General features: G+C 52.6%; 1 protein-coding gene across 3 annotated transcripts; it reads right to left on the bottom strand.

Moving 5' to 3' along the window:
• Positions 1 to 650: 650 nt before the first annotated feature.
• CELF6 (CUGBP Elav-like family member 6) lies at positions 651 to 22,507 on the bottom strand. Of its 3 annotated transcripts, none has more exons than XM_032469154.1 (13): positions 22,135 to 22,506; positions 18,410 to 18,492; positions 10,198 to 10,246; positions 4,519 to 4,647; positions 4,338 to 4,417; positions 4,047 to 4,190; positions 3,795 to 3,927; positions 3,545 to 3,703; positions 3,263 to 3,325; positions 2,929 to 3,006; positions 2,699 to 2,842; positions 1,916 to 2,069; positions 651 to 1,099 (listed from the first exon to the last, which is right to left on the bottom strand). In XM_032469154.1, the coding sequence occupies exons 1-12, from the start codon at positions 22,394 to 22,396 to the stop codon at positions 1,942 to 1,944; spliced, it is 1,452 nt and encodes a 483-aa protein (XP_032325045.1). In that variant the 5' UTR covers positions 22,397 to 22,506; the 3' UTR covers positions 651 to 1,099; positions 1,916 to 1,941. The 3 variants fall into 3 exon arrangements, with proteins under 3 accessions (XP_032325045.1, XP_032325043.1, XP_032325044.1); XM_032469152.1 differs by having other exon boundaries at positions 2,929 to 3,009; positions 22,135 to 22,505; XM_032469153.1 differs by lacking the exon at positions 2,929 to 3,006 and having other exon boundaries at positions 22,135 to 22,507.
• Positions 22,508 to 23,536: the final 1,029 nt, after the last annotated feature.

Consider the following 23,536-nt stretch of genomic DNA (forward strand, 5'->3'; position numbering starts at 1 on the left):
CTTCTACCTATTGAAAATTATCCCCTTCTCAGTGGCAGTATATACAGTAGCAAACCTTCCAAGTCTGTTGTCACAGCTCTACGTACATCCTGAATCTACTTTACAGGTGGGCAGACTTAGACTGAGAGACAGAAGGCGGCCTGAGCAAGGGGACACTGGGGCTGGCTCAAGGCGAGGGGAAACAGGAGGTGTCTCGGCTCAGCCAAAGGCAGGGCCTCTGTCTATCTGGATGGAGAATGGAAAGGCTGGCATGGCCCACACTCCCTTTCTTCCTGCCGGGGAAGCAGTGGTTCCACGGGAAAGGCTGTCAAGAAGGAGAGGCAGGTTCCCCTCCTGCCGGCCAAGGGGCCTTTCGGGGCGGCAAAGACCAGGCTGGGCCCGCGCTCCTCCTGGGAGCTCCTCTTCAGGGATGCTGTCTGAGTTTGGGGATCGTGGGTTCACTGCTTCCACAGCTCTCTCGTTACCTGCATATAAGCCTAGACCTCAAATCCTTGATAATTTTTAAGAGGTGGTGGGGTGGGAGTGGCTTGAGAGGGAATGAGACACAGAACAATCTTTCCACAGCCTCCCTCTGCCTAGGCTGGGGCCTTCAAGGGTCTCCTTCACCCTGTCTCCTAGGGATATGTAAAGGCAGCTTTTATGAGACTCTATACTGTCTTTTTTGTTTCTCTTGGTTTTTTTTGTTTGTTTTGTTTTTTTGTTTCTTTGTTTTAATTTATATATAGATATATATATCTATATATCTATATATATATATATATATATATTCTTAAAAAAGCAATAGTCCTTTGGTCCCTAAACTCTAAGGAATGATATGATTTTGAAAGAAGTAAATCTGGGCTTCCCTTGTGGAGAAGCCCTTGGCACCCCCAAGGCCCTCTGCTGGTTCCCCTAGACAGTCCGTCCTCAGCCAGCCCAGCTGCCTCACCAGCCTGCGCTCTACGCCACAGGCACAGAGCAACCCACTTGGTGGAAACAATCCTTGAGGTGGCCTGAGCCCAGGCGTCGGCCTTGGGTCCGATCCACCTCCGTCCGCGGCCGCTCCTTCCGGAAGGGCTGCTCCAGCGTCTCTGTGCTTTTCTTTTCCTTTCTTCTCACCCTTCAGTTTCCATTGTTGGGTAAGGAGAGAGGCGGGGAAAGGGAAAAGTCACTCCGGGGGCAAGGCAAGAAGAGCCCCTGCCCCCTCAGTGACATGTCAGGTGAGTGGCTGGTCCTCAGGTGTCCACTGAAGCCAGCCCCTGGGTCCCGGACAGATGGCCTCAGCCCAACAGCCCTTCCAGAGGGCTCCCTGGGGGCAGCTCAAGTTAGGCAGGTTCCTGTGGACCTTCTGAGAGCAACTCTCTGAAAGTCGCAGGCAGCCGGCCCTGCCAGGAGCCTCAGAGAGCTTGTCGCCTCCCTCCCGACGCCCACCAGGCCTGTAGGTCCTGCTTCTTCAGCACCATATTCGCTTCTCTCCTCATCTCCGTGTTCACTGCTGTTATCCTAGCCCTTACATCCTGTTCTTTCTTGGCTTAAACTCCTCAGTGGTTCTCTACCATCTTCAGGGTAAAGTCCAAGCGTGTGGCCTTTGAGACTCCTCACAAGCTGGCACAAACCCACTTTCCTAGTCGCATTCTCCACCCGCCCTCTGCTCCCCCACACATGAACCCTCTCCTGTGGCCCCTGGGGCTCTCTGTGGAGTAGAAGTAACTGACTGGATCTAAATGCACTTGTCTTTCTCAGATTGTGGTGGCAGGAGTGTTGTCTGATTTATCTCAGTCCTTAGACTGAAGGAAAAACACAGTCTCAAACTGAGGATTCCTCCTAACTCCTGGGTCTTCTCCCCCAGCCTTTGCAGAGGTGGGTGCCCCCAACATCCCAAAAGGGATATCAAAGCTGAGAGAGACCCCCTGCCTGGGATCTGCCAAGGACTCACCTCTCTGGCTGGTCACTGAGAGCAGGTCAGTAAGGCCGGTTGGCATCCTTGGGCCTCTTGAGCTGGACCTTGAGCCTCTTCATGCCAATTTGAAAGCCATTCATGGCCTGAATAGCTGTCTGGGCACTGGTTGGATTGTCAAAGCTAACAAACCCTGGAGGGTGTGGGCAGAGAGGCTAGCTGGGACTCTGCCTGGCAGGGCCCCCTTTCTCTGACTAGTCCCTTCTCCCTGCCCCTCAGGCCAGTTCCATCAAACATGTCCTCCTCCCCTCTCCATTGTTTGTAGGTGCGCACACACAGGCGCATGCTCTCACATGGGCTAGTGGCCTCAATTTCCTACAGGTGTGATTCTGGGAATGCGAGGAGGTAATTCTGAGTGTGTGTGTGTTGTGAGATGGGTAATGCGCTGGTTGGGGTGCTTCTCTGTCCTTTCCCTGGTATGGGAAAATCTCTCTCCCCCCACAGCTCCCATTCCAGTCCTCTGAACTGCAGATGGAGTTGGAGGGGATCTCTGTTCCCAGGCCCAGACTCCACCTGCCCTGGCTAGACTCTAAAGCCTAACCTGGTTGAAGATCTACCAGACACCTGACCCTCCCAGGTGAACCTGAAATAGACTTGTTCCTGGTCTGGGCTTAGCCCCATCGCTGGTCTGGGACCCTGCTGAGGGCTCTACCTACACACTCAGTTTGTGGGAGTCACTGACTTCTGGAGGCACAATCTTAGGGTCTGCAGGGAATCTCGAATTTAGGAGCGCGAAAGGCCCAGGGATGGGTTTCTGCTCACCAAAACACTTGCTCTGGTTGGTGGCTCGATCCACAAAGACTTTGGCAGAGACAACAGCTCCGAAGGGCAGGAATGTCTGGATGAGTTCTGCGTCACCAAACTCCTGAGGCAGGTGATAGATGAAGAGATTACAGCCTTCGGGGCCTGCAGGAACAGAAGCAGGCTGGTTCAGGGGAGGAATCCTGAGTCCAGCCCCACCAGGCCCTGATCTCCAGATCCCTGTCCCTCACCTTCTCTTTGCTGCTGGGGCAGGGCTGAAGGCTGCTGGGGAAAAGTTGTGCTCACTGGGGCATAGGCCGACGGATAGGCTGCTGGAGACAGAGGTGGGAGTGGGCAGTGACCCCTGGGAGCCATCCCCCAAGCAGGGCCCCATCTGCCTGGCCATTTTTGACCAATGCAGCGAGTCCACAGTAACCCTCACCCCTAGAAAGGTCGTCCTGGGTCCAGGGGTACGGGATGGAGGGTTGACTCCTCAGAAGAGAGCCTAACCGCCCCCTCCCGGAATCTTCCTATTACTTTCTGGGGCCCTTCAAACCCCCCAGGCCGCGTAGCGCCCAGTGAAACCTGCGTAGTGGTGCGTCCCAGCGTAGGCCTGCTGCAGGGCGTCAGCCACGCCAGGGCTCTGGGCTGGGGAGAGAGGGGCGCAAGGCCCACAGTGAAGGTGGGCTGGCGGGCAGGGTCAGCTGAGAGCTCAGGGAGTGTGGGAGGTCGAGGGAGGTGTGAGAGGCAGCAGGGAAGCAGGAGGCCCTTCCAGGGAGGCCAGGCCCTGCCACCATCACCCCCCAGCCCCCACCCCCCGCTCCCCACTCCATTTCGCGGGAGATTCGGGTGGAGCGGGGGGCCCACCTGGGTAAGGAGAGAGCCCGTTATTGTAGAGACTGTCGGAGCCAGGCTGCCCACTGGTCTGGGGGGTCAGGGGGGTCAGGGGGCCGAATCCATTGACCCCGATGGGTGCTGGGAGACCGGGAAGCGCGCCGGGACCGCCGCCCGGCGGGGAGCTGGGGGCTGGCGGCGGAGGGGGTGGGACAGTCAGGCGGCAGCCCCGCCCCGCCGCTCCCCGCCCCCCCCCCACGGCGCCCCCCCCTGCGCGCCGTACCTGCCGCGGGCAAGAGCGGCGCGGCCACCAGGCTGAAGGCCGCCACATGCTGCATCTGTGCCGCCACTGCGGCCACCGGGCCGAGGCCCGGGCCCTGTGCCGCCGCCAGCAGGGCCGCCTGGTGCTGCAGGATCTTTAAGAGGGAAGAAGGACGAGTGTGGCGCGCCCAGCGGCGCGCAGCTGCCCCAGCTCCCAACCCCCGGCCTGGTCCAGCCGCCGGTCAGCCCGCGCCCGCCAGGGCCAGGCACCTACCGCGGTGGTGTAGGCTCCGCAGGCCCCGAGCGGCAGCGGCGCCGGGTGGAAGGCGCCCAGCTGGCCCGCCATCTGCTGCATCCGCCGCAGCGCGCGCTCGCGGTCTGTGTCCGCCAGCTTGACCACGAGGCTGGACGAGGCGCCCTGGTCAAGGCAGGGGAGGCTGCAATGACCAGTCCAGACCCCAGCCCCGAGCGCCTGGCTTATCAGGCACTTTCCCCCCGGCATATGGGGAGGAGGAGCCCATCACCACCCCACAGGCCGCACCCGGGGCCCGGCTCCCGCCCTCACCGCCATGGTCCGGCTGCCGTGCAGACTCTGGATGGCCGCCTGAGCCTCCCCTTGACTCCCAAACTTCACGAAGGCACAGCCTGGGGCGGGACAGAGGTGGCTCAGGTCACAGAGGCCAAAAGCGTCATGTGGTGCAGAGTGAGACGGGTCATCAGGAAATCCAGGGGTCAGCTCAAGTCACCTTTACTGGTCCCATCAGGGCTCCGCAAGACGGTGCACTCCTCGATGTGGCCGAAGGGCTGGAACAGGCGTCTGACGTCCTCCTCGCCCTGCTGCTTGCCCAGCATCCCCACAAACAGCTTTCGGTCCTCTGGGGACAAATCGAGGAGTCAGCTGGGAACCCTAAGTCCTCTTGGGCTCCCCAGAGTAGCAGGAGGCGTTTAGGAGGGTGGTTAACCACAGTCTAATTCTCGAAGAGGTGTAGTGACTGAGAAGGCCCTACTCACCCAGGGCTACAGGTGGAGTTTCTCTGAGGGGCAGGATGACCTACAGGCAAATCAGGAGGAAAGGAACTCCAGATTCCCATCAGGGAAACCTGGGTCCTGGAAAAACTCAGTAAGGCTCATTGCTGCTCTTGTGGGAAGTGATTCAGTAACTATATATATATTTTTTGGACACAGCTCTAAATGCATCATTTTCTATGCTAGACCTTTCTGTTCTTGGAGTTTGGGAAATGCTGTTTTAGACCATTGCAGCTCTATTAAGGGAGGGGTCCTCAAAGGAGTCCTGTGTGTTCAGACTGGGTCTGGAGAAGACAAGCACACACTGCTGGCAAACCCGATGGCAGTGGCTAGAATCAAGGATTCTGGGTCAAAAAAAAAAAGCACAGAAAACAGTTGTCTCCTTGTCCCCAGACACTGAGCACAGGAATGATGACTCCTCACCCCCAGCACCAAACTCAACCTGGGTACCCCCACCCCAAGGCCTAAAGAGGGCAGGAAACTCGGGTTCCTGAGCCTCCAGCATTGGCATTTTCCCCGCTACACTTCCTGAATCCCTTTCCTTACCTTCCTTATTCCCTCACTGAGCTTTCAGGGCCCTCACTAAGCCCTGCTGCCTCCTCTCTGACTTCCCCTGTTTCCCTGCTCTGACCCCTCCCCAGGTGTTCATGCCACGGGAGAACAAGTTCTGCCTGTAGACCTGGATGGCCACCTGAGGATCCTTCCCTGTGTCCACCCTTCCTGTGGGAGTGGTAGGGATTCCAGGAAGGAGGCCGCAAGCTGGACCTGTGCCCTTGGAGAAAGCTGGAAAGCTGGGGCTGGAAACGAGGTTTCAGTGCACATCCAGCAGGTCAGGCCGCAGGAGAACTACCCAGGAGGGTGAAGCAGGGGGACCAGCCCATATGTCCTGCTGTCAAAGCCCCTCTCATCTCTGCACCAAGGCAAGTCTCTGAATTGGAGACAGGGCTTCATCAGGGTGATACAAGTTCAGAGAGAAGGAGTGAGTGGGAATCTGGGTGAGCTGATAGGGGTCCTTGGATCCTGAGTACAAGGGAAACAAGGCTGGTGAAGGTCATAGACTGAAGCTTGGGTGATGGTGAAAGGGAAGGACAGACTGGCTGAAATCAGCAGTGGAGGGAACGTCCAACAAGGCTATGTGTGCGTGTCCACATTTCACCCGGACAGTGTGGGGTTCAGCCTAGGCTGCCCTGGGTACCTTGGTATCTGTCTCCTGCCTGTCACTGCTGTATCTGTATGGAGGGCAGGGGCTGTGGTGTATATGAGACAGACAGAATGTGTTCAGCAGAATCTTGCCCTCTGTCCAGAGGATTACTGCCCAGAAATCCCGGCAGGGAAGGAATGGATAACGTACTTGTGGCCGGAATTCTAGTGGAGGTACCACCATTCTGTGCTGAGACTACAATTCAGAGGGTGTGCATCGCTCCTGGGAGTGTTTGCCACAGAATAGTGCCCTCGGAATGGGTCGCTGGTTGCCTAGCCTTTTTAAAAAGCTGTGGAATCCACTGTTCTAACAAAAATATTAGGATGAAGCCCAAAATGTAAGAGAAAAGCAGAACGGCTCAGACTGAAGCCGGACAGATGGGAGGAGGACTGGCATTCCTCTTGTCTCACCTTCCCCTGGTGCTCCCTAGGGGGGCTCCAAGGAAAGTACCTTGTAAACCGCTGGCCTAAAACAGGAAATAGAGTTCCGCATGGTGTATGAAGAGGGACCTGAGATCATTTTGTTCAGGAACATGAGAAGACAGGGAAGGTCTTTCATGAATCTCTTGACTAGCCTGATGGCAGCTTTCGCACTATGCACATTTAATGTAGAAATGGATGCCTTTAGGATGTTATGAAATAATTTAATTTTGAAAAATTAGATTAGTTTTCCTTTAAGAGTGTACTGTTCAATGCCACAGGATGTAAAATATAGGCATGGAGCGTGGAGTATATGAACAGTGTGGAACTTGGCTGCAGAATTTATAGGAACTGGGATACATGAAACATGTATAAACATATACATAGGGCTGGGGTATGTTGAGAAGCTGCTATAATAAAGTCCGTGAAGACCTGGATGCACTCCCAGTGCCCCCAGGGCTGCAGGGGCGGCCTCGGAAGAGGAAGACCCCAGCACCTTGTATCAGGCAGGTCTTGTGGTGGTGCTTCTACTGCACAGTAAGCATTGCACATGCAAGTGTCACCAGTGCCTTCAAAACATAATACAACATACAACAATGAATATATGTATGTTCATGTATAACTGAAAAATTGTGCTCTGCACTGGAATTTGACACAACATTGTAAAATGATTATAAATCAATAAAAATGTTAAAAAAAAATACAACATACAGTATGTTTAAAATATAGGTTGTTTCAACCACAAACCTCATGTCTGTTGATTAAAAAAATAAGAGTAATATTACTCTGTTGCATCCGCATCAAAATTCAAGAGATAGAATGTAAAGTGACATATTTGTCAGAAAGCTCATGTGTGCGTAACAGAATACTCCTGCGTGGCAGATGGGAAAACATGGACGTCTCTGGGCCGAAGAATCAAACCTGGCAGGCTCAGGTAGGCTTCCACAGTGTGGGCCCACTTTTAAAAACTGAATTAGTTGCCAGCGTTTAACCTAATTAAAATATAAGATTTTAATTATATCATGACATTCTCACCCATGTAGGGTTACTTACCTGCTCCTGTAGCATCTGAGTTAGGGATCCCTGTTTTATGGGAAGAGAAATCTAACAATAATCCCTTCCCAGAAAAAAAAATGGCAAAATTTTGGAAGATTATATTTGCCTTGATACCCCCTTGATGTCAGTATTTTTATCAGATATAGAAATCATTATTAATCAACTGTAAACAAAGGATTGAATTTCAGGAATAATTAAGATATATGCAAGCTCACAGGCTTAACTGTATCAGGGCAGGTATGACCATGAACTCTGAAGATTTATTGACTGCTTGGGATCACAGAGTTAAGACTAAAATGGGACAAGCTATCCTACACTGGTGTCAGATGTTTCATTTCAAAAGCAAAATTCAATACCATTTTAAAAATTGAGTTTCTAAAGCATTAATTTGTGTTAAAATTCTGCAGAGAGCTGAACTCACGGTAGAATAGATACATGACAGCACTGAAGAAAAGGGGCACACTTTGGTTAGTATCTAACACAGATCAGTTGGTAGTAAAATACTTATAAATTGTAAAGGCTCAACTGTTCTGCAAGATTTAGAACATATGCCTCCTCTCCCAAATATGGATCAGGGACCATTTGGTGACTTTGAGGGGGAGCAGGAAGGAATTGAGAGATCTGGTCATCCAAATCTGCAAGAAGGATTATCCATGGTTGCATTTGGAGTAAATGTTCCTCAAGAGCCATCACTTGTCAAGAAATATCTGTGTTACACAGAACTACTAAAATTTTGAATTCTGCCAGGCAGACGTCTTTTCAGCTAGATTTGCTTTGCCTGTTCTCTTGAGCTGCTTGGAATGTGAACAGGTGTAGGGGTGAGATGCCTTATGTACAGAATTTGTCAATGATATGACACTTGAAAAAAACTTGTATGCTGTGGGGTAGGAAAATGATAAAACTCATGCTGATGCCACTGCTGGGGGCCCAGATGACCAGGACATCAGGGCTAGGCTAAGGAAGTATTATCGGCGTGGAGGCCTCCTTTTGCGGTGGCCCTCACCCTGGCAAGATGTGTTGGACTCCAAACAGCAGGAGTGCCCCCAGCATTGTGGACTTAGTTCCTGGACCAGATTCCAGGTCGCATCACGTTCTGAGCGCTGCCGGTGCGCTTCTCTCTGCCTGAAATACTTGCTCCCTCGCTCCTCTCTTGTCTGTTTGCCTACTTCTTGTTCATCCTGGAGATCTCAGCTTAAATATTACTACCTCTGGGAGCCCATCTTGACCTCCAGACTAAGTTACATGTTCCACGTTCGTGCCCCCACAATCCCCGCTGGACCTGAGAAGCACTGAGCGCCCTTTGTTTACTGGTTTATAACCCAACTCTGAGGCCAGGAGCCAGGTCTGCCTTGCTCAGCTCTGTGTTCCTAATGTGGAGTCAGTTACTCAAAAGATGTTGGTTGGATGGTTGAACAAACTGCAGCCCAGCCTGTCTGCTTCTTAGCTCACTCAAGTGCTCCCAGGTGGCCGCTTACCCGTGGGGCAGTCTAGTGTTTGTGGGCAGGGCTTAGGAAATGGCCAGCACTGGCCTTGATGCTTAACAGGTTCCCGAGAAGCAGAAATTCTTGGGACAAGTGAACCAGAGGTTTGGTATGCAGCCTGGAACTTCTCAAAAACCAATCTGGGAAGAATGAGATGGAAAAGGAGGATGTGTATTTGGAGGGGAGAGTGGAAGCTTGGAAATATTGCTTCAAGACAAAGTAGGGTGATAACATCTTGACCAGAAGTTGAGAAGCAAAGACCAGAGGTTAGAAAATCTAAAAGGATGAAGAGAGGATATCTTGGAGGAAAGAACTCCACAATGGAACTATGAAGCTGTGAGCGTCCCTTGCAGGTGCGGACACTGAGCATGGAGTCTGGAGGGCTGTGCAGGTTAACGAATGTCTGTCAATTGGGTTCCATTCTCTCCCTGATCTCAGGCAGCTTCTTTTACCTAACAAAGCCATGGTCTCTCCAAGGGAGAGAAGGAGTCTTACTGGGGGGAAGTCAGCAGACTTCAGGGAGGGCTGCAGGCAGGTAGCTCGGACTGATGTAACACCCAAGGGCAAGAAAGATGTCAGGAGTTGTCGCTGGAAGCTAGTACTGCTTCTCCAGTATGAAAGCTGGCCAAGATGTGGATGGTTGTTAAAAAGTACAGGCTCCCAAACCCTCCTGTGCTTAAGGAGTGTCAGTCTTTCTGTACTAGGAAATGATGCAGCTAAAAAAACTTTCAAAGACTTTCCATGGCCCTCAGCATAGAGTCAAATTCCTTAAGATGGCCTACAAGATCTGTCTTACCAGTCTTATCTTTTACCACAAGTAACCAACCAGGCAATTGCAATGAAGGGGCAAGTGGCTCCAACCCAGACTGGACTGGGTTCTCTGTAATCAGAAGAATCTGGAAAAGGAAAATAACTCTAGCCTGGTCCTTCAAACAGACCTGGAAGTTCCGCCTGTAAAAACAGGAATGAACTCTCTCCAGGGGTAAGGTGGCAAGAACTCCCTTCCTCTATGTCCAGCCTCTACCTCCTGCCTCGTCTGGGTCTGGGGACCCCGGGACCCCATCCCTCCTCAGTCTGACCTGGGATGGCTGAGCTGTTCTGGTGCCGAGTAACTCTGGCCCTTACTTGTCCCCCTGACCCAAAGAGACTCTAGTAATAAAGCCTGGATGGGACTGACTCCAGGGGGGGCCCACCATCCCCTACATGGATGAGACCCTGAGGTGCATCAAGCAGGCAAGTTACCTCCTCGGCCCTCACTGGCAGCCGGCTTCACTTGGATGGGACGATTCATCTGAAAGACATCGGACCAACACACCCAGTCAGTGTGACTGCCTCGCCCCAGGGCCCCGGCTTCCCCACCCCCGGACACCTTGGGATCCAAGCCCTGGCCCCTGTGAACTCTCCACTCTAGCACTCTCACACAGGGACTATAGATTTTCTCGAAAGTCCCTCCCTTAAACCCAGGAATTTAGAAGGTGCTGAAGCCTGAAGAATTTGATGATCGGAAGCTCCGTGGGAAGCAGAGGATGGACTGGAGGCTAAACAGATTCTCCCTCCTTGGACCCTATGCAGGGACCACGTGAGGCCTGTCCCTCTGGCTCCTGGACTTTCTTAAAGGTGTTGCATGAAGGAGCTGGGTAGGAGGATAGAATGGATCTTCAGATTTATGTTTTATGTCTAAAGCTGGGAATATAGCTCTATGTGTCACTTCAATGAGACAGTCTGGGAATCAGGGCTGTCTAGCCCCAACTCTGCCATTTAGTGGTCGTATGACTTCAAGTAAGCCACCTTCTCTGATTCAACTTGTCAGACGAGGAAAACCTTCTCCAGGTTTCTGTGTCGCCCGCTCAGCCTCCTCCTTGGGCCCTCTTCCCCTGGGGATGCTGGAGTCTCCGGGCCACCATCCTCGGCCCTGCGCATCCGCTCCTCCCGTTCTTCCTGGATAACTCATCTGCACCCACAGCCTCGGCTCCTGCCCCCACGGGGATGACTCACAGTGCTGCATCTCAGGCACACACCTCCCTCCTGAGCTTCAGACCTGTGTGCCGGCTGCTTGCCGGACATCCCGACTAGAAAGTCCCACTGGCACTTTCCACTCAACACACCCAAACCAGAGCTGATCTCTTTGTCCAAACCTGATCCTTCCAGTCATCCAGGCTCTAAACCTGGAAAGCAGCTTGACCCCTCCCTCCAGACCCTCCCCCACAACCGATTTCACCTTCTGATTCAGGGGTTCCCTGATCAGGGGCAGAGAAGAATCACCTGGGAACCATATCCAGTTGGGGGATGTATAATTTGTAAAAGCTCCTCGGTGCTTTCGATATACACCGCCCCCACTCCCATCCCCCAGCCACCCTGAAAGAATTCATGATTGGATCCCCGTCTCACCTTCCTCTCATGGGTGTTGTGGGGATCACATGAGATAATGGGGACTGCAAAAGGTCTTTGTAAACTGCCAAGAGCTGGGTGCGTAGGATGTGAGGAATTATTGTTGGGGGCAGATAGCTGAGTGCAGGGAGGAAAGAACAGCGTCCTTCCTGTTCATGGAGGAAGGGGTACTGATGCCCATCTGGCCTGAGAAGGTGATGATCTGACCCCCTCCCCTCAGGAAATGCAATGCTTCTGCACCAATCAGGGACCACTCCATCCCCTACCAATGTGCTCGTTGCCGAGACAACAGGCAGCTTCCTGTTACCATAGCCACAAGTGCTACCCAGTAACCATGGTAACGCCCTGGCAGTCACAGTTGAGCAATTTCCTTTGGATCAAATTTGGGGGGGGGGGAGCGGGGAGGGCTCATTTTAAAAAAATGGAAAGGAAAGGAAAACAGGCCAAGCCTGAACCAGTGCAGTCCCCCTCCCACCAGGGCTCAGGTTCTTATACGCTCTGACACACCCCCCCACTGGTGGTGGAGCACCTGCTGTGTACCAGGCTGTGGGTGGGGGCCGAGACACCGACAGGACTCAGGCTGCAGTCTACAGGGGATGACAGATCAATCCAAGCAGATCAGGGCGAGCTGGACAGGTCTGGACTGGCCTGGACCAGGGATCAGGAGGACGGGACCCGTCCCTGGGCATGGCCACCTGTGATTGTGGAGGAGAGACCAAGAGACAGAGCCATGCAGAGTAGAGACACAGGGAGAGGCGAAGAGACACAGGAGGACAGAAATGATGAGAGAGTAAGAGACAGACCTACGAAAGGGCAAGGAAAGAGAGAAATACTGGTGAAGATGGGAAGGAAATGAGGGGCTGAGGTTCAGGAAGGGGTACAAGAAAGGCAGGGAGGAGTGTGGCAGGGGAGAAGGGAAGGTAGAAGCCTGGGTTGCGGGGGCAGCGAGGGTGAGCAAGACCATCATTATTTTATTAGTTCTTAAATATATCCTGAGAATTTCTCTCTGGAGCCTAGAGAGATGAGCCCATGTGACAGCAGTGGTTTCCATGGCAGCTGCCTCCCCGGCTGGGTTTCTGGGGACGTGGAGCTCATTGGTGCTCTGGGGGCTGCCCCTTTCCCCCGCCCCGACTCCCCACTCTTGGATGGAGGTGGTCCATACATGTCCCACGTGGACCCGGCGAAGTCTGGGTCTCCTAGGCCGGACACCTGGCCTTCCCACCACTCAGGCATGTTGCTAATATTTCCATAACTATAAAGAGCCCCACGCTGGGCCCTTCAGGGGAGACAGCAACGCCCCTGGGACCCTGTCCTTGAAAGCTCACAGCGGGGAAGACAGTGCCACCATTTCCCGAGAGCCCACTATGTGGCAGGCCCCTCCTGGGGCACTTTGCATAATTGTCTCTAAATTCCTTCCGACCAGTCTGCAAGATAATGCCACTGTTCCCATAGTGTAGATGAGAAAGCCGAGGCTGAGAGCAGTTAAATCGCTTATCTGGGATCACGTGGTGGGTAAGTGGTTGAGTTGGGATTTGCCTCCAGGACTGTCTGACCCTGAAGTCCATGATTTTTGCATTGTGTTGTTCAACTCCGTTCTTAAGACATGAACACAAATAATGAGGCACAGAGGGACTAGGACCTTAGGAGGAGTGCAAGGTAAGGTGCTGTGGGAGAGGCTGACTCCATCCGGAGAGGCTGGCTCAGGGAAAGCTTCATGGTGGAGGCAGGGTTTGACCTGGGTCCTGCAGGACTGAGGTCATTGGACCCTATGGCGATCATGGGACAGATAGGGTTGGGGGCTGAGCACTCCAGAGGACTGGGATACGGAGGGGGAGCTGCCAGCCTGAAGGAGCAAGGGTTTTGACACTGAGGGATCCAGGGTAGAGAAAATCACCTCCATGTCAGATAGACATGGATGTAAGTCCTGGCTCCGTCACTGGCAACTTCCTTAGGCTCTCTGAGCCCTAGTATCCATGTTAATAAAGGGGGAATCACGATCCTACCTTGCAAAGGTGTGGTGCAGATGACAAAGGCTAGGTCTTAATAGGTGTGCCAGATGTAGTAAGTTATTTGTTTGTTTTGAGGGGGTGTGTGTGTGTTAAATGGAAGCATATGAAACTAAAAAGTAAGCAGTGATACAAGTGAAGGGTGAGGGTGACCCGGACCAGGGCAGAAGGAAATGGACAGATTCAAGAGATGTTTGGGAAGAGCTAACTGGGCTGAAGTTCAGTTGGATGTAGGGACGAGGGAGAGGAGGGAACTTTGGCTGACTCTCAGGTTAATGGCTTAGGTGTTGGGGGAGCTGGCAGTTTGGGAGCTAGGAGGCTTAGGGGAGTCCCCAGGGAGGAGCCCAAGATGATGAGGACAGAGCTGGGAAGAGCAATGCTCCCCAGGGCTCTGGGCCTTCAGTCTCCACTGGGAAGTGGTTAGGGCGGACACGCAGGATTTAGGTATGTGCTGTGAGCTACCTGGACAACCCTACCCTGCCTCATCCCTGACACAGCCAGGGGAGGGGTGTGCGAACAGGGTGGAGTAGTCACTGTTACTCTTTGAGGAAAAGAAGGCACTGTCTCCTTGGCCAAGTACTTGTCATGTCATGGGACCTCAGGGGAGCTCTTGCCCTTGGCTTAGCGTCTGCTCCCTTGAGAGTTTCCCAGGTCCAGGCTCATGTCTGCTTCTGGACCCAGCCCTGGAGGGGAGCTCAAGGGAGCATGTAAGAAAGAGGCGAGAAGAACCTAACCTGGGCACTAGAGTGGAGAAGGTCAGAGGCAGCGCCGACACACACAAGGTCCTGGCCCTTCTGCTCTGTAAGCAGAAGGGAAGGCAAGACCTTACCCCTGCTCCCTGCTTGTCTTGCCTAAAATTCCTGCCTTTGGGCTCAGCATTGCCCTCTGCAGACTCTTCTGTCCTGATGCCAGCTGTTCCTTTCACTCAGCACTCACGCCCTCAGCCCCTTCCCCTCACTGTGAGAAGAGTATTTATTGGGACCTTCCCAAGGAAGAGACTACTGGTGGGTCTAGGAGAGGTGTCGGGGTGCAAGAAAGAGCGGAGCAGAGAAACAGGAAACTTCAGCATTTTCAGCACTTTGTCCTGCCTCACCCCCTTCCTCTAATTCAATCCACCGCCACGTGCCATTGGTTCTAGAATCTATGGGCATCTTCTAAATAGTTCTCAAGTCCACCCTTTCCTCTCCATTCCTGCCTAACCCCAGCTCCAGGCCAAAGTCATCACTCACCTGCACTCAAGCAACAGTGTCCAAAGAGTCATCTGCCTTCAGCATTGCTTCCTCTCCCACCTACCCAGCCAAAGGGATCTTTTGATACCAGTTCTTCACTCTTCCTTGCTCAAAATCCACCCATAGTTCCCCATTGCAAGCCTCCCAGTAAAGCCCAAGATCCTAAGACTGGGAGTCACAACCTGTGAGTCCTGCCCCCCGGGCTGTCCAACATGCATGCCACTCTCTGTTCCCCTGGAGCCTTAGCCATCTCTGCGGGGCACCTTCCCTGCCAGTCCTCACACCGGCCCCAGAAGTCCAGAAGTTGTCATTGTCTTCCAGGTTTCTAGACCCTCAAACGTGATGATGTGTGAGCACAATTCAGCTCAGACAGCATCTCCCTTGTGGAGCATCTCCTCCCTCTTCCCTCTTGATGCCTCTTTCATGTGCCCAGATGTAAACCCCACTGTGATGCAATAAGTTATATCTGGGCTGGAAGCTCCTTGCGGGCAAAGGCTCCAACTCACTCACTGGGCAGCTGTTAGCACATACAGTGTCTTTGTATGAATTACAAAGAGGCATCTCTGCAGACAAGTTAGGGGAAATGGGCCCCTTCCTCTGGGCCGACAGTCCTGGGATAATGTGCATGGCTCGGTCAGCAGAGCACGGCTGCATTTCAGCCCCCATTTGCCTTCTCCACTCAAGCTGTTCTGTGCAGGTCACGACCTGCAAAAGCAAATATCCTCAGTTGTGCCTGTTTCCTTCACAGTGTGTGAAGGGATAGCTGCCCACAGGAAAGGAGGACACAAACATGGAGAGAGACAAGTTGGGCTTCACTTTCTTCAGGTGGATTCTGGAGCCTTTAGATGTAGCTCCAGCCTCAGGGGGAGGAAACTGCAGAAGATGGGACAGATCACTGAGGTTTGAGGAAGCCCTGAGTTAGGGAGCCAAGCTTTGATAGGTGACAGAAATTAGCAGGGGGCTGGTGGAGGGGATGCTGAGGGGAGGCTCCAGTCCAATAGATACCATGACATTTCTCCTAGGGGTTCAGGATTACTCTTTGAGGTTGACCCAACCTTTCCTGGTCCCACAGTGATAGTCCTGCCTGCCTCCAGTAGGAGCCCAGACTGAAGTCTTGTCCCTGCTCCTCCAGCAGATGGTAGGTATGCCCAGGACCCAGTGCCTACAGAGATCTGGGCACCCTCCCCTGCTCCCTGTGGGTGGGCCTGAGGCCAGGTGACTAAAGCTGCTGCTGCTCCTGGCAGGCCCAGAGGAAAGACTGATGGCACAGCCATTGCTGGGGCTGGCCAAGAGGGCCATCGATTTTCATTTAGGAGAACAATTAAATATTAATTTTCACTTTGTTAAGCTGAGAAGGGTGAATAAAGCCAATCCCGGCAGTACCAGAGGAAGCCTGGCCATGTTGGAAGCTTGTAAATGAAAGGATGGGAGGGGGCAGATGTACCCAGGCACCATACCCTCCAGAACCTTAGACCCCTGTCTGCCACCAGCTTGGCTCAGGTAACATTGCAGTGGTTCAGTGAATGAGTTCTGCAGCCAGACCACCTGGGCTCAAAGCCCAGATCTTCCCATTAGTAGCTCCATGAACTTGGGCAAGTCACTAGTTTTCTATGACTCAGTTTCCTCATCTGTAAAATGGGAATGCCAGTAACAATACCTTCTTCATAGAGGATTAAATGACTTCGAATATGTAAAGTGCTAAGAACACTGTCTGGCATCAATATATGTTAGGTATTGTTATTTCTTTTTTCTCTCCCAGAAACTTCCCAGTAGTGTGGTGCTGCACGACCCTAATCTCAGGTGCCCTCAGCCTCGTAGGGTCCCCCAGGGACTCCTTACCTGTGGAGCCCTGTGGCTGGTTGGGGCAGGGGTTGTTCTCCTAAAGTTCGTCTTAATTTTTTCAGTGCCTTCCATTTGCTTTCAGGATGAGGTCTAAACCCCTCAGCCTGGAGCTCAGAGTTTGCCCTTCAAGCACTGTCCTCAGTGGATCTTCTCTCTGGTCTGGCCTGGACTCACGTGGACTTCTCTACACTTCCAGCCCTAATTCACGCCCATCTGTTCCTCCTGTCTCTGAGCCTTTACTGTGATGTTTCCTGTATGGAATGTTACCATTTGTCTCATTGGCACAACTCTTGTGACAGAAGTCTTTACTCTAAAGGTTGGGTGAGTAACGGCTCTACTCCTAGTAATGCTGCTGTTACTGTTCCTAGTACCACCACCACCAGCTGACCCATGTCGAGTACTTGCTGTCTGCCAAGATCTGTGCTAAGCACCGTACATGACTTAGATCATTTCATTATTACAACAGTCCTACAAGTTCAATTTCTCAGTTGAGGAAGCTTAGGCTCAGAGGGGCAAAAACTTGCCGAAGGTCACAGAGTTAGCGAGTGGTAGGGCATGGATCCACCTGCACACAGAGGACTGGTGATGGTGAAAAGCTGGTGGTACTTGACCCTGAGTCTTTAAGAGTGAGGCTCAAGTTCCTTCAATTACTAGGATTAGCTCTAGGATCTGACACCCCATTAACAGCGTGATCAGCTCTAAGCTGTCCTATTGCTGGAGAGCTCCAATTCAGAGAGATGACTTCATTATAACAAGCTGAAAACGGTGTGTCTGTTCTTTATACCCACTGATCCTGCCCTCTGGGACCAGCCATAGAAAAACCAAATCCCTCTACCGAATCTGAAAGTGGTTACCCCCACCCCAACAGTAATATTTATCGAGATCTTACTCTGTGCCAGGCACTTGCTAAGCCTCAGTTGATCCTCACAATAGCCCAGAGAGCTAAGTGTTAGCATAGCCCTCTCTTTATAGATGAAGAAATTGAAGCTCAAACGTCTAAGTAAAGTATCCGAAGACACCAATGTGGTAAAAGGCAGAGCTGGGATTCAAATCCAGTCTGTGAAACTCAAAAACTAGTGTTCCTAATTACTATATCATGATTCCTTCCTGCTGAAGCCCGCATTAAACCCTGTCTTCTTAGCTAAATATCCCCAATTTCTTCAAACTATCATTTCATGGTATATTTTATATCCCCATCCCATCCTGGTCTCTTTCTGGTAGGCTGATGACCCTCTTAAAGCTGAGGCCTACAACTGGACGTAGTCCTGATACCTGAATAGCATTCTTCTAGACAAATCTCTCCTTGAACAAGAGGAAATGAAGCTGCGTGGCATGACTTACTCTTGGTGAGCCCACACTGGTTCTTAACAATCCCACTTTCTTCCTTCAGCAGTAGGTCCCACTTTGCTTTTTGTCCAGTGACTACCATTAGCCAAGGCTGTACCAGGCGCCACCGGTACGCAGTGGCCTGGCTGCCCGTGCGAGCAGGTCTCTCTTAACTTTAGCCAAGTGTTTGGGGTGTGGAGGGAAAGCAGTCTTGGTGACTCAAGACACCCCAAAAAACATTACAGGAAAGGGACCAGAGGCAAGTGCCATCAAGGACCCTGAAATGGGAGGAAGTGAGATACCAGCCCAGCAGACCCTCTACCAGTGTGTCTGCATGTATGCTCACACCAGTGGCAAATGGCTCTTGAAGTCATGATTTCAGCCGAGATGGACAGATTCTAGCATAGCCCACAACAGTGATGCCTCTCCTAAAAGATAGGGATGGAACACTTGGCCCAAGAGTCTTGAGCCTGTTTCTTTGAACCAGAAGACTGAATATAACAATTAACCTGTAGCTGTTAAAGGCACAGGTAAGTCCTCTCCTAGAAAGATGACTGTTCTAGTTCCTGGACCCAACCCAACCCCTACATGCAGCTTTGCCATGAGCACAGGACATGTCCCCAGCCAGAGGTGATTCCCACCCCCCGACCCTGGTGGACTTACCCCTGGCAGGGTCTTCTGCTCATGCAGTGCACTCTGGGCCTTGAGAGCAGAGTCCCGGGCGCAGTAGGTGAGGAAGGCACAGCCTGGGGAGGGAGAGGCTGGCTCAGAGGGTTTCCTGAAGCCCCCAGATACTCTTCCTGGAAAGACCCCATTAAGTTGGCAAACTCAAGGCTACTCTCTTTTAAATAAGGACACTGCTTCTGAGAAGCCTTCTCTGCCTCCCACCTTCTCTGAAGGGAGGGGCTTGTGTCCCCAGCTCTGGCTCCCTGTCATTTGCTCCTGGCCTCTTGCCTAGGGAACCTGTGTACCCACACCCAGTCACATGCTCATACAACCCCACATCACCCCTCCCCACTCCAGCCACAAGTCCTGTTGGAGTTAAACCTCCCTAAGCAGCTTTGCCTTCAGCTTTAACTCCAGTCTCCCCCTTTCTTTTTGGATTCATACTGCCAAAGTCTCCCAGAATCAGCCTCAATTCCTTCCCACCTCAGTTTCAGATGGGAGGAGAGAGAAGAGGAGTTGGGTTGGGAACCAAGCCCAGGATCCCACAACTCCTTCCTAACACCTCTTCCAAATTTGAGTCTAAGGAATGGATTAATTTGAACCTTGGAAGATGTGGCTGGTTTAAGGGTGTCCTGTAGGTAGGAGCTTCCAGGAACTTCCAATCCTATACAAGGAGCTTGATCTGTCAGCTCTCCCAGGACTTCAAGATAGGGCCCCAAATCTGACTACTCTAAAATAACTGGTAGATACAGGGGAGAGGAGGAGTCTGGGTTAAGCCAAAGGGTCAGTCCTACCCTCTACAGAACCTATAGCCTGCCAGGAAGCATGGGGCCAAATCTTTTTCCTTTCCGAAAGTCACTGAGTCGCTCATTCAGAAAAGATTTATTGAATACTTACTTAGTGTGGTGGGTCATTATGATGGGCTTGAGGATAAAGTGGCAAAAAGACACATGCCCTGCCCTCATGGGGATTATATAAAGGATCATGAGGGGAACATAACTGAGTTCACAGGGTTGAGGAATGTCCATGAGTTCTCAATAACAGATGGGGGTTAACCAGGTGACAGAAGAGATGGTGATTATTTCAGACAGTGGGAATAGTACGCATGACAACTGAGTGAAAAATAGAGTGTGTTGGGGAAATGGATGGAAGGCTAGTATGGTTGGAGATTGGTGACTGGGGGCAGAGTGGCCAATGAGAGATGCAGGGATCAGCTCATCTATAACTTTGTATGCCTCAGTCTGGATTTTGAACTTTTTCATAAGAACAGTGGAGAGCCATTAAAGGGTTTTAAGCAGGGTTGTGACATTAGACTTGTGTTTTCAAAAAGAGCCTTCTGAGTATAAGAAGGAGAAAGACTGAAGGAAGAGAAAGTGGATGTGGGAAGCCATTAGGAGCCTGGTGCAGTTTTCCACCTAGACCTCAGCAGACTAGAAAGGCAAATGGGAACATTTTCTCCCATGTCTTCCACGTAGCTGCCCCCTTAAGGTGGGTGGATATCTACTATTCACTGGGTTAAAGCGACCTTAGAGAACTCCTGGGACAAACTTTGGTCATATCAATAGGGAAACTGAAGCCTGGAGAGTGTGTAAGTGGCAGGATAGGGTTTGGAATATCCAAACTCCAAGGCTGAGCTTGTTTTCAAAGCACTATGGCTGCCCCCTCGGTATTCAGCCTTCAGAAGGAAAATGAGTCACTCTGCCTTTTGGACGTCACTGTTGCTGGGGAGAGGGTGGGGGATATGTTGACTTGCAGACCCTCCCCAATCATCCTGCAAAGCAACCCTGCCTTTGAGAGTTGTGGGTTGGTTTAGGGATAAATCACCAAACACCTGGTTCCATCTTCCGCCACCAAGCCATATTAGCTGACGTCAGAACTGGGCAGGGATGGGGCCCTGTCTGAAAGGCTCAAGGGCCTAGTTGCTGCCTGAAGGAGCTCTGTGTGACTAGCTGGGTTAGGGAGTGGAAGAATGAGGGATGGAAAGACAGAGAAGTATGGCTTGAGGGACAGATGAATAAAAAAAATGGGAAGAATTAGAGCTAAGTAGAAAGAGAGAGAGAGGATGAGGGAACTGTTCAGAGACTCTGATGGTGTTTGAGTAAGAAGAGTGGGAATTAAAGGTATTCTATACACTTTCCTCATTGCACAGATGGCCCAGAAAGATTAGTTTATGCTAACATGCTGATATAAATGTCTAGACAATAAGAAAATAAGTTGCTATGGATGAATGGACAGCTGGGCAGCTGGACTGAATTAGAGGGAATCTGGATGGTATGGTCTTGTCCTTTCATGTCCCTTTTAAAATGATCCCACCCTAAAGGTGGAAGATGCACTGCTACATAGCTGGTCCTAGGTCTTCTATGGTCCTTTTCCTGAAGCCCTTACATTAGTGTGCTTAGGAACTCCCCAAAGCTTCCCAGTTGAAAAGGTGGCAGCCTGATTCCAGCTCTCAGCCCTTAGGAAAGTACATTTACCCGTTACCCAGGGTCCACCACTTCTCTCCTGGAAAGATCATGCAGGATAGTTGGAGACCCTCCCCTGCCCCCAAATCCTGAAACTGCAGCATGGTGAGAGTGGGAAGAGAAAAAGTGTTTCTTCTCAAGTCATTTCCTTTCCCTGCCCATATATGACATGTGATTCTGGCTCTCTTACTCCAGCCCAGCCTGGACAGACTTTTCTGCATGTAAACAAGCCTCCTCCCTCTCTCTACAGGAAGAAAGGGGTGTGGCTGGACAGGACCGTGGTGCCTCTGTCTCTCTAGCAAGAGCAGGGAGAAGACCCTTTCTGCCTCTTCAGTCTGACCCACCCTGAGGCTCTGGTCCATAAACAGCCTGTGAGGGAGGGAAGAAAGAGGATTGGGAAGGGACAAATATGTGGTATAGGAGTGGGGAGATTAGAGAGTGGGAGAAGTGTGGGTTCAACTGAGAGGAAACGTGAGATGAGGGGGGCACAAGGTGGCTGGAGTTCCCAGCTGAGGTCAGAGTTCTGGACTCAGATTAGAACAAGAGGAGAGTGTTGGGATTCTGGATGAGAGTAGGAGAGATTGGTGTTATTGTTCAGAACGAAGGTGGAATTTGGAGCTGAGAGCCTCCTAGGAGAGGAATTGGATTTTGGGACTTAGCTAGGCCTGGCTTCTGAAGAAAGGGAGAGTTTAGGTCTGTGGGGTTTTAAGTTGGCAGTCTGAGTGAAAAGAAGGCTCTGGGGGTTGGTAGGTCTTGGAGGCCAGAATGAGGGGTGCAAGTTAAAATGTGTGTAAAGGTTGTTAGGCCTGAGTGGGGTGGCACCAAATTGAGGGATGGTGGTTCAGGAATGATTGGGTCCAGGGTTTTCGGGATTGGGGGTGTCAGCGACCTAGAAGGTGGAATAAGTTTCCAAATTCCAGAATTTGGGATGCTTGATGAGGGGGATGGAGGGAAGTCCAAATGAAAGGTGGGGACTGTTGGAAAGTGAGAGGTGAAGGTTGGAGGCTAGAGTGGAGAACATGTCAGGGACCAGAGTGATGACCAGAGGAAGGATGTCAGATGGGAAATTCTGGGTTGGGGGTTCTGTGATCTGGGGTTGAAGTGGGCTGTAATTGGACTGGTGTTGTACTGGCTCTAGGTAGGCTAGGGCTGGGGCTGCGGTTGAGGCTGGGATTTGGGCTGGGCCGCACTCTAATCGGATTGGGGCTGGGCTGGGCTGGGCAGGGCTGGGCTGGGCTGGGCTGGGCTGACCCCGCGCACCTTTGTGGAGGCCGGTGAGCCGGTCCTTCAGCACCGTCAGCTCGTAGATGCGGCCGAACTCCTCGAACAGCGGCTTGAGGTCCTGCTCGTCCAAGCCCCGCGGGATCTGCCCCACGAAGAGCTTGATGGCGTCGTGGTCCTTCATGGGCACGGCAGGACCGGGGTTTAGCCCGCTCATGCCGACGCCGCTGTCCGCGGTGCTGAAACCAAGGCGCGGGCCGGGGCCGGCGGGCGGCGCAGACCCTCCGGGCGCCGCGGCCATATCCCCGCCCGGTCCGCCCTCCCGCCGGTCCCAGCGGTCCCGCCTGTCCCGCCGTCCCCTCCCTGGACCGGTGGCAAGGGCCAGGGGGGCCGGGGGCGGGGCCCGGGCGGCGAGGGCGGGGGGCTGCACGGGGGGCGGGGTCCGGGTGGAAGGGCGTGGAGGGGGTGGGGCGGGCTGGAAAGGGGCGGGGCAGGGGGCGGGGCAGGCCCAGGCCGAGGCAGCGGGACGCTGGGGTCTGGCTTGAGGTCCCCGCGCGGCGCTCTCTGGGCTCCCGCCCGAGCTCTCCCGGAGCTGAGCCCCGAGCCCCAGCCCCCGTGTTTGATGACGTCAGGCAGCTGGCCGCCGGGTCTACGCAAATGATTTGCATAATAAGGACGCAGCGGCCAATCAGAGGTGGAGTTGACCGGGCTCGGCCGGGGGCGGGAGGGGCGGCATGGGCTCACGCGCTCCTGCTCCCCATGGCAACCGGACCCTCGTATGCCCTGTGTGCCGAGTGTGTGCGGGCGTGGCCGTGGATCGCGCGTGTGCGCCCTGGACCGCGTGAGGGGAAGTAGCTTCGTCATGCGTGGTGATGTCTGCGGGAGCCGGAGCTAACCCCCTCCTCACACCGGCACACACAGGCGCACACACCTCCAATCGCTGGAGCGTTTCCTGCGGGGGTGGATGGGGATTCCTCTTCTCTGCTCCCACTACCAACGCCAGTTCCTCGGAGCCGATCCCACCCCACCTCATCACACAGCTCTCCGTGTCTTCAACCACTTCCCTACCCAAGAGCTTCAAACACATTCGTCTCCTCTGTATCCCTCCCCCCAAAATAAAAATAAAAATACATTTTTAAGAGAGAAAAACAAAACAAAATAGAAACTCCAGAACACTGCTTGAACATGAATTCCTCCCCAGGAGAGTGAGGGAAGTTATATTAGCCACGTATGCCAGCTGCCTGGTTCACCCCAATCCCGTGAGCTCAGGAGTGGTATCCTCCTTTTCTGGAAAAGGAAGCCGAGGATCTGAGGGGCAGGGAGGTTAGGACCAGGCCCACCCCTAACATCTGCTGGGCCCAGGGCAAGAGAAGAAGTGGAAATAGACATACTGTGTGTCTAAATATTTTAAAGATATAAATCAGGTTAAGGTTTGTAAAGT

Source organism: Camelus ferus, chromosome 27, assembly GCF_009834535.1.
Source record: "Camelus ferus isolate YT-003-E chromosome 27, BCGSAC_Cfer_1.0, whole genome shotgun sequence".
Lineage (NCBI taxonomy): Eukaryota > Metazoa > Chordata > Mammalia > Artiodactyla > Camelidae > Camelus > Camelus ferus.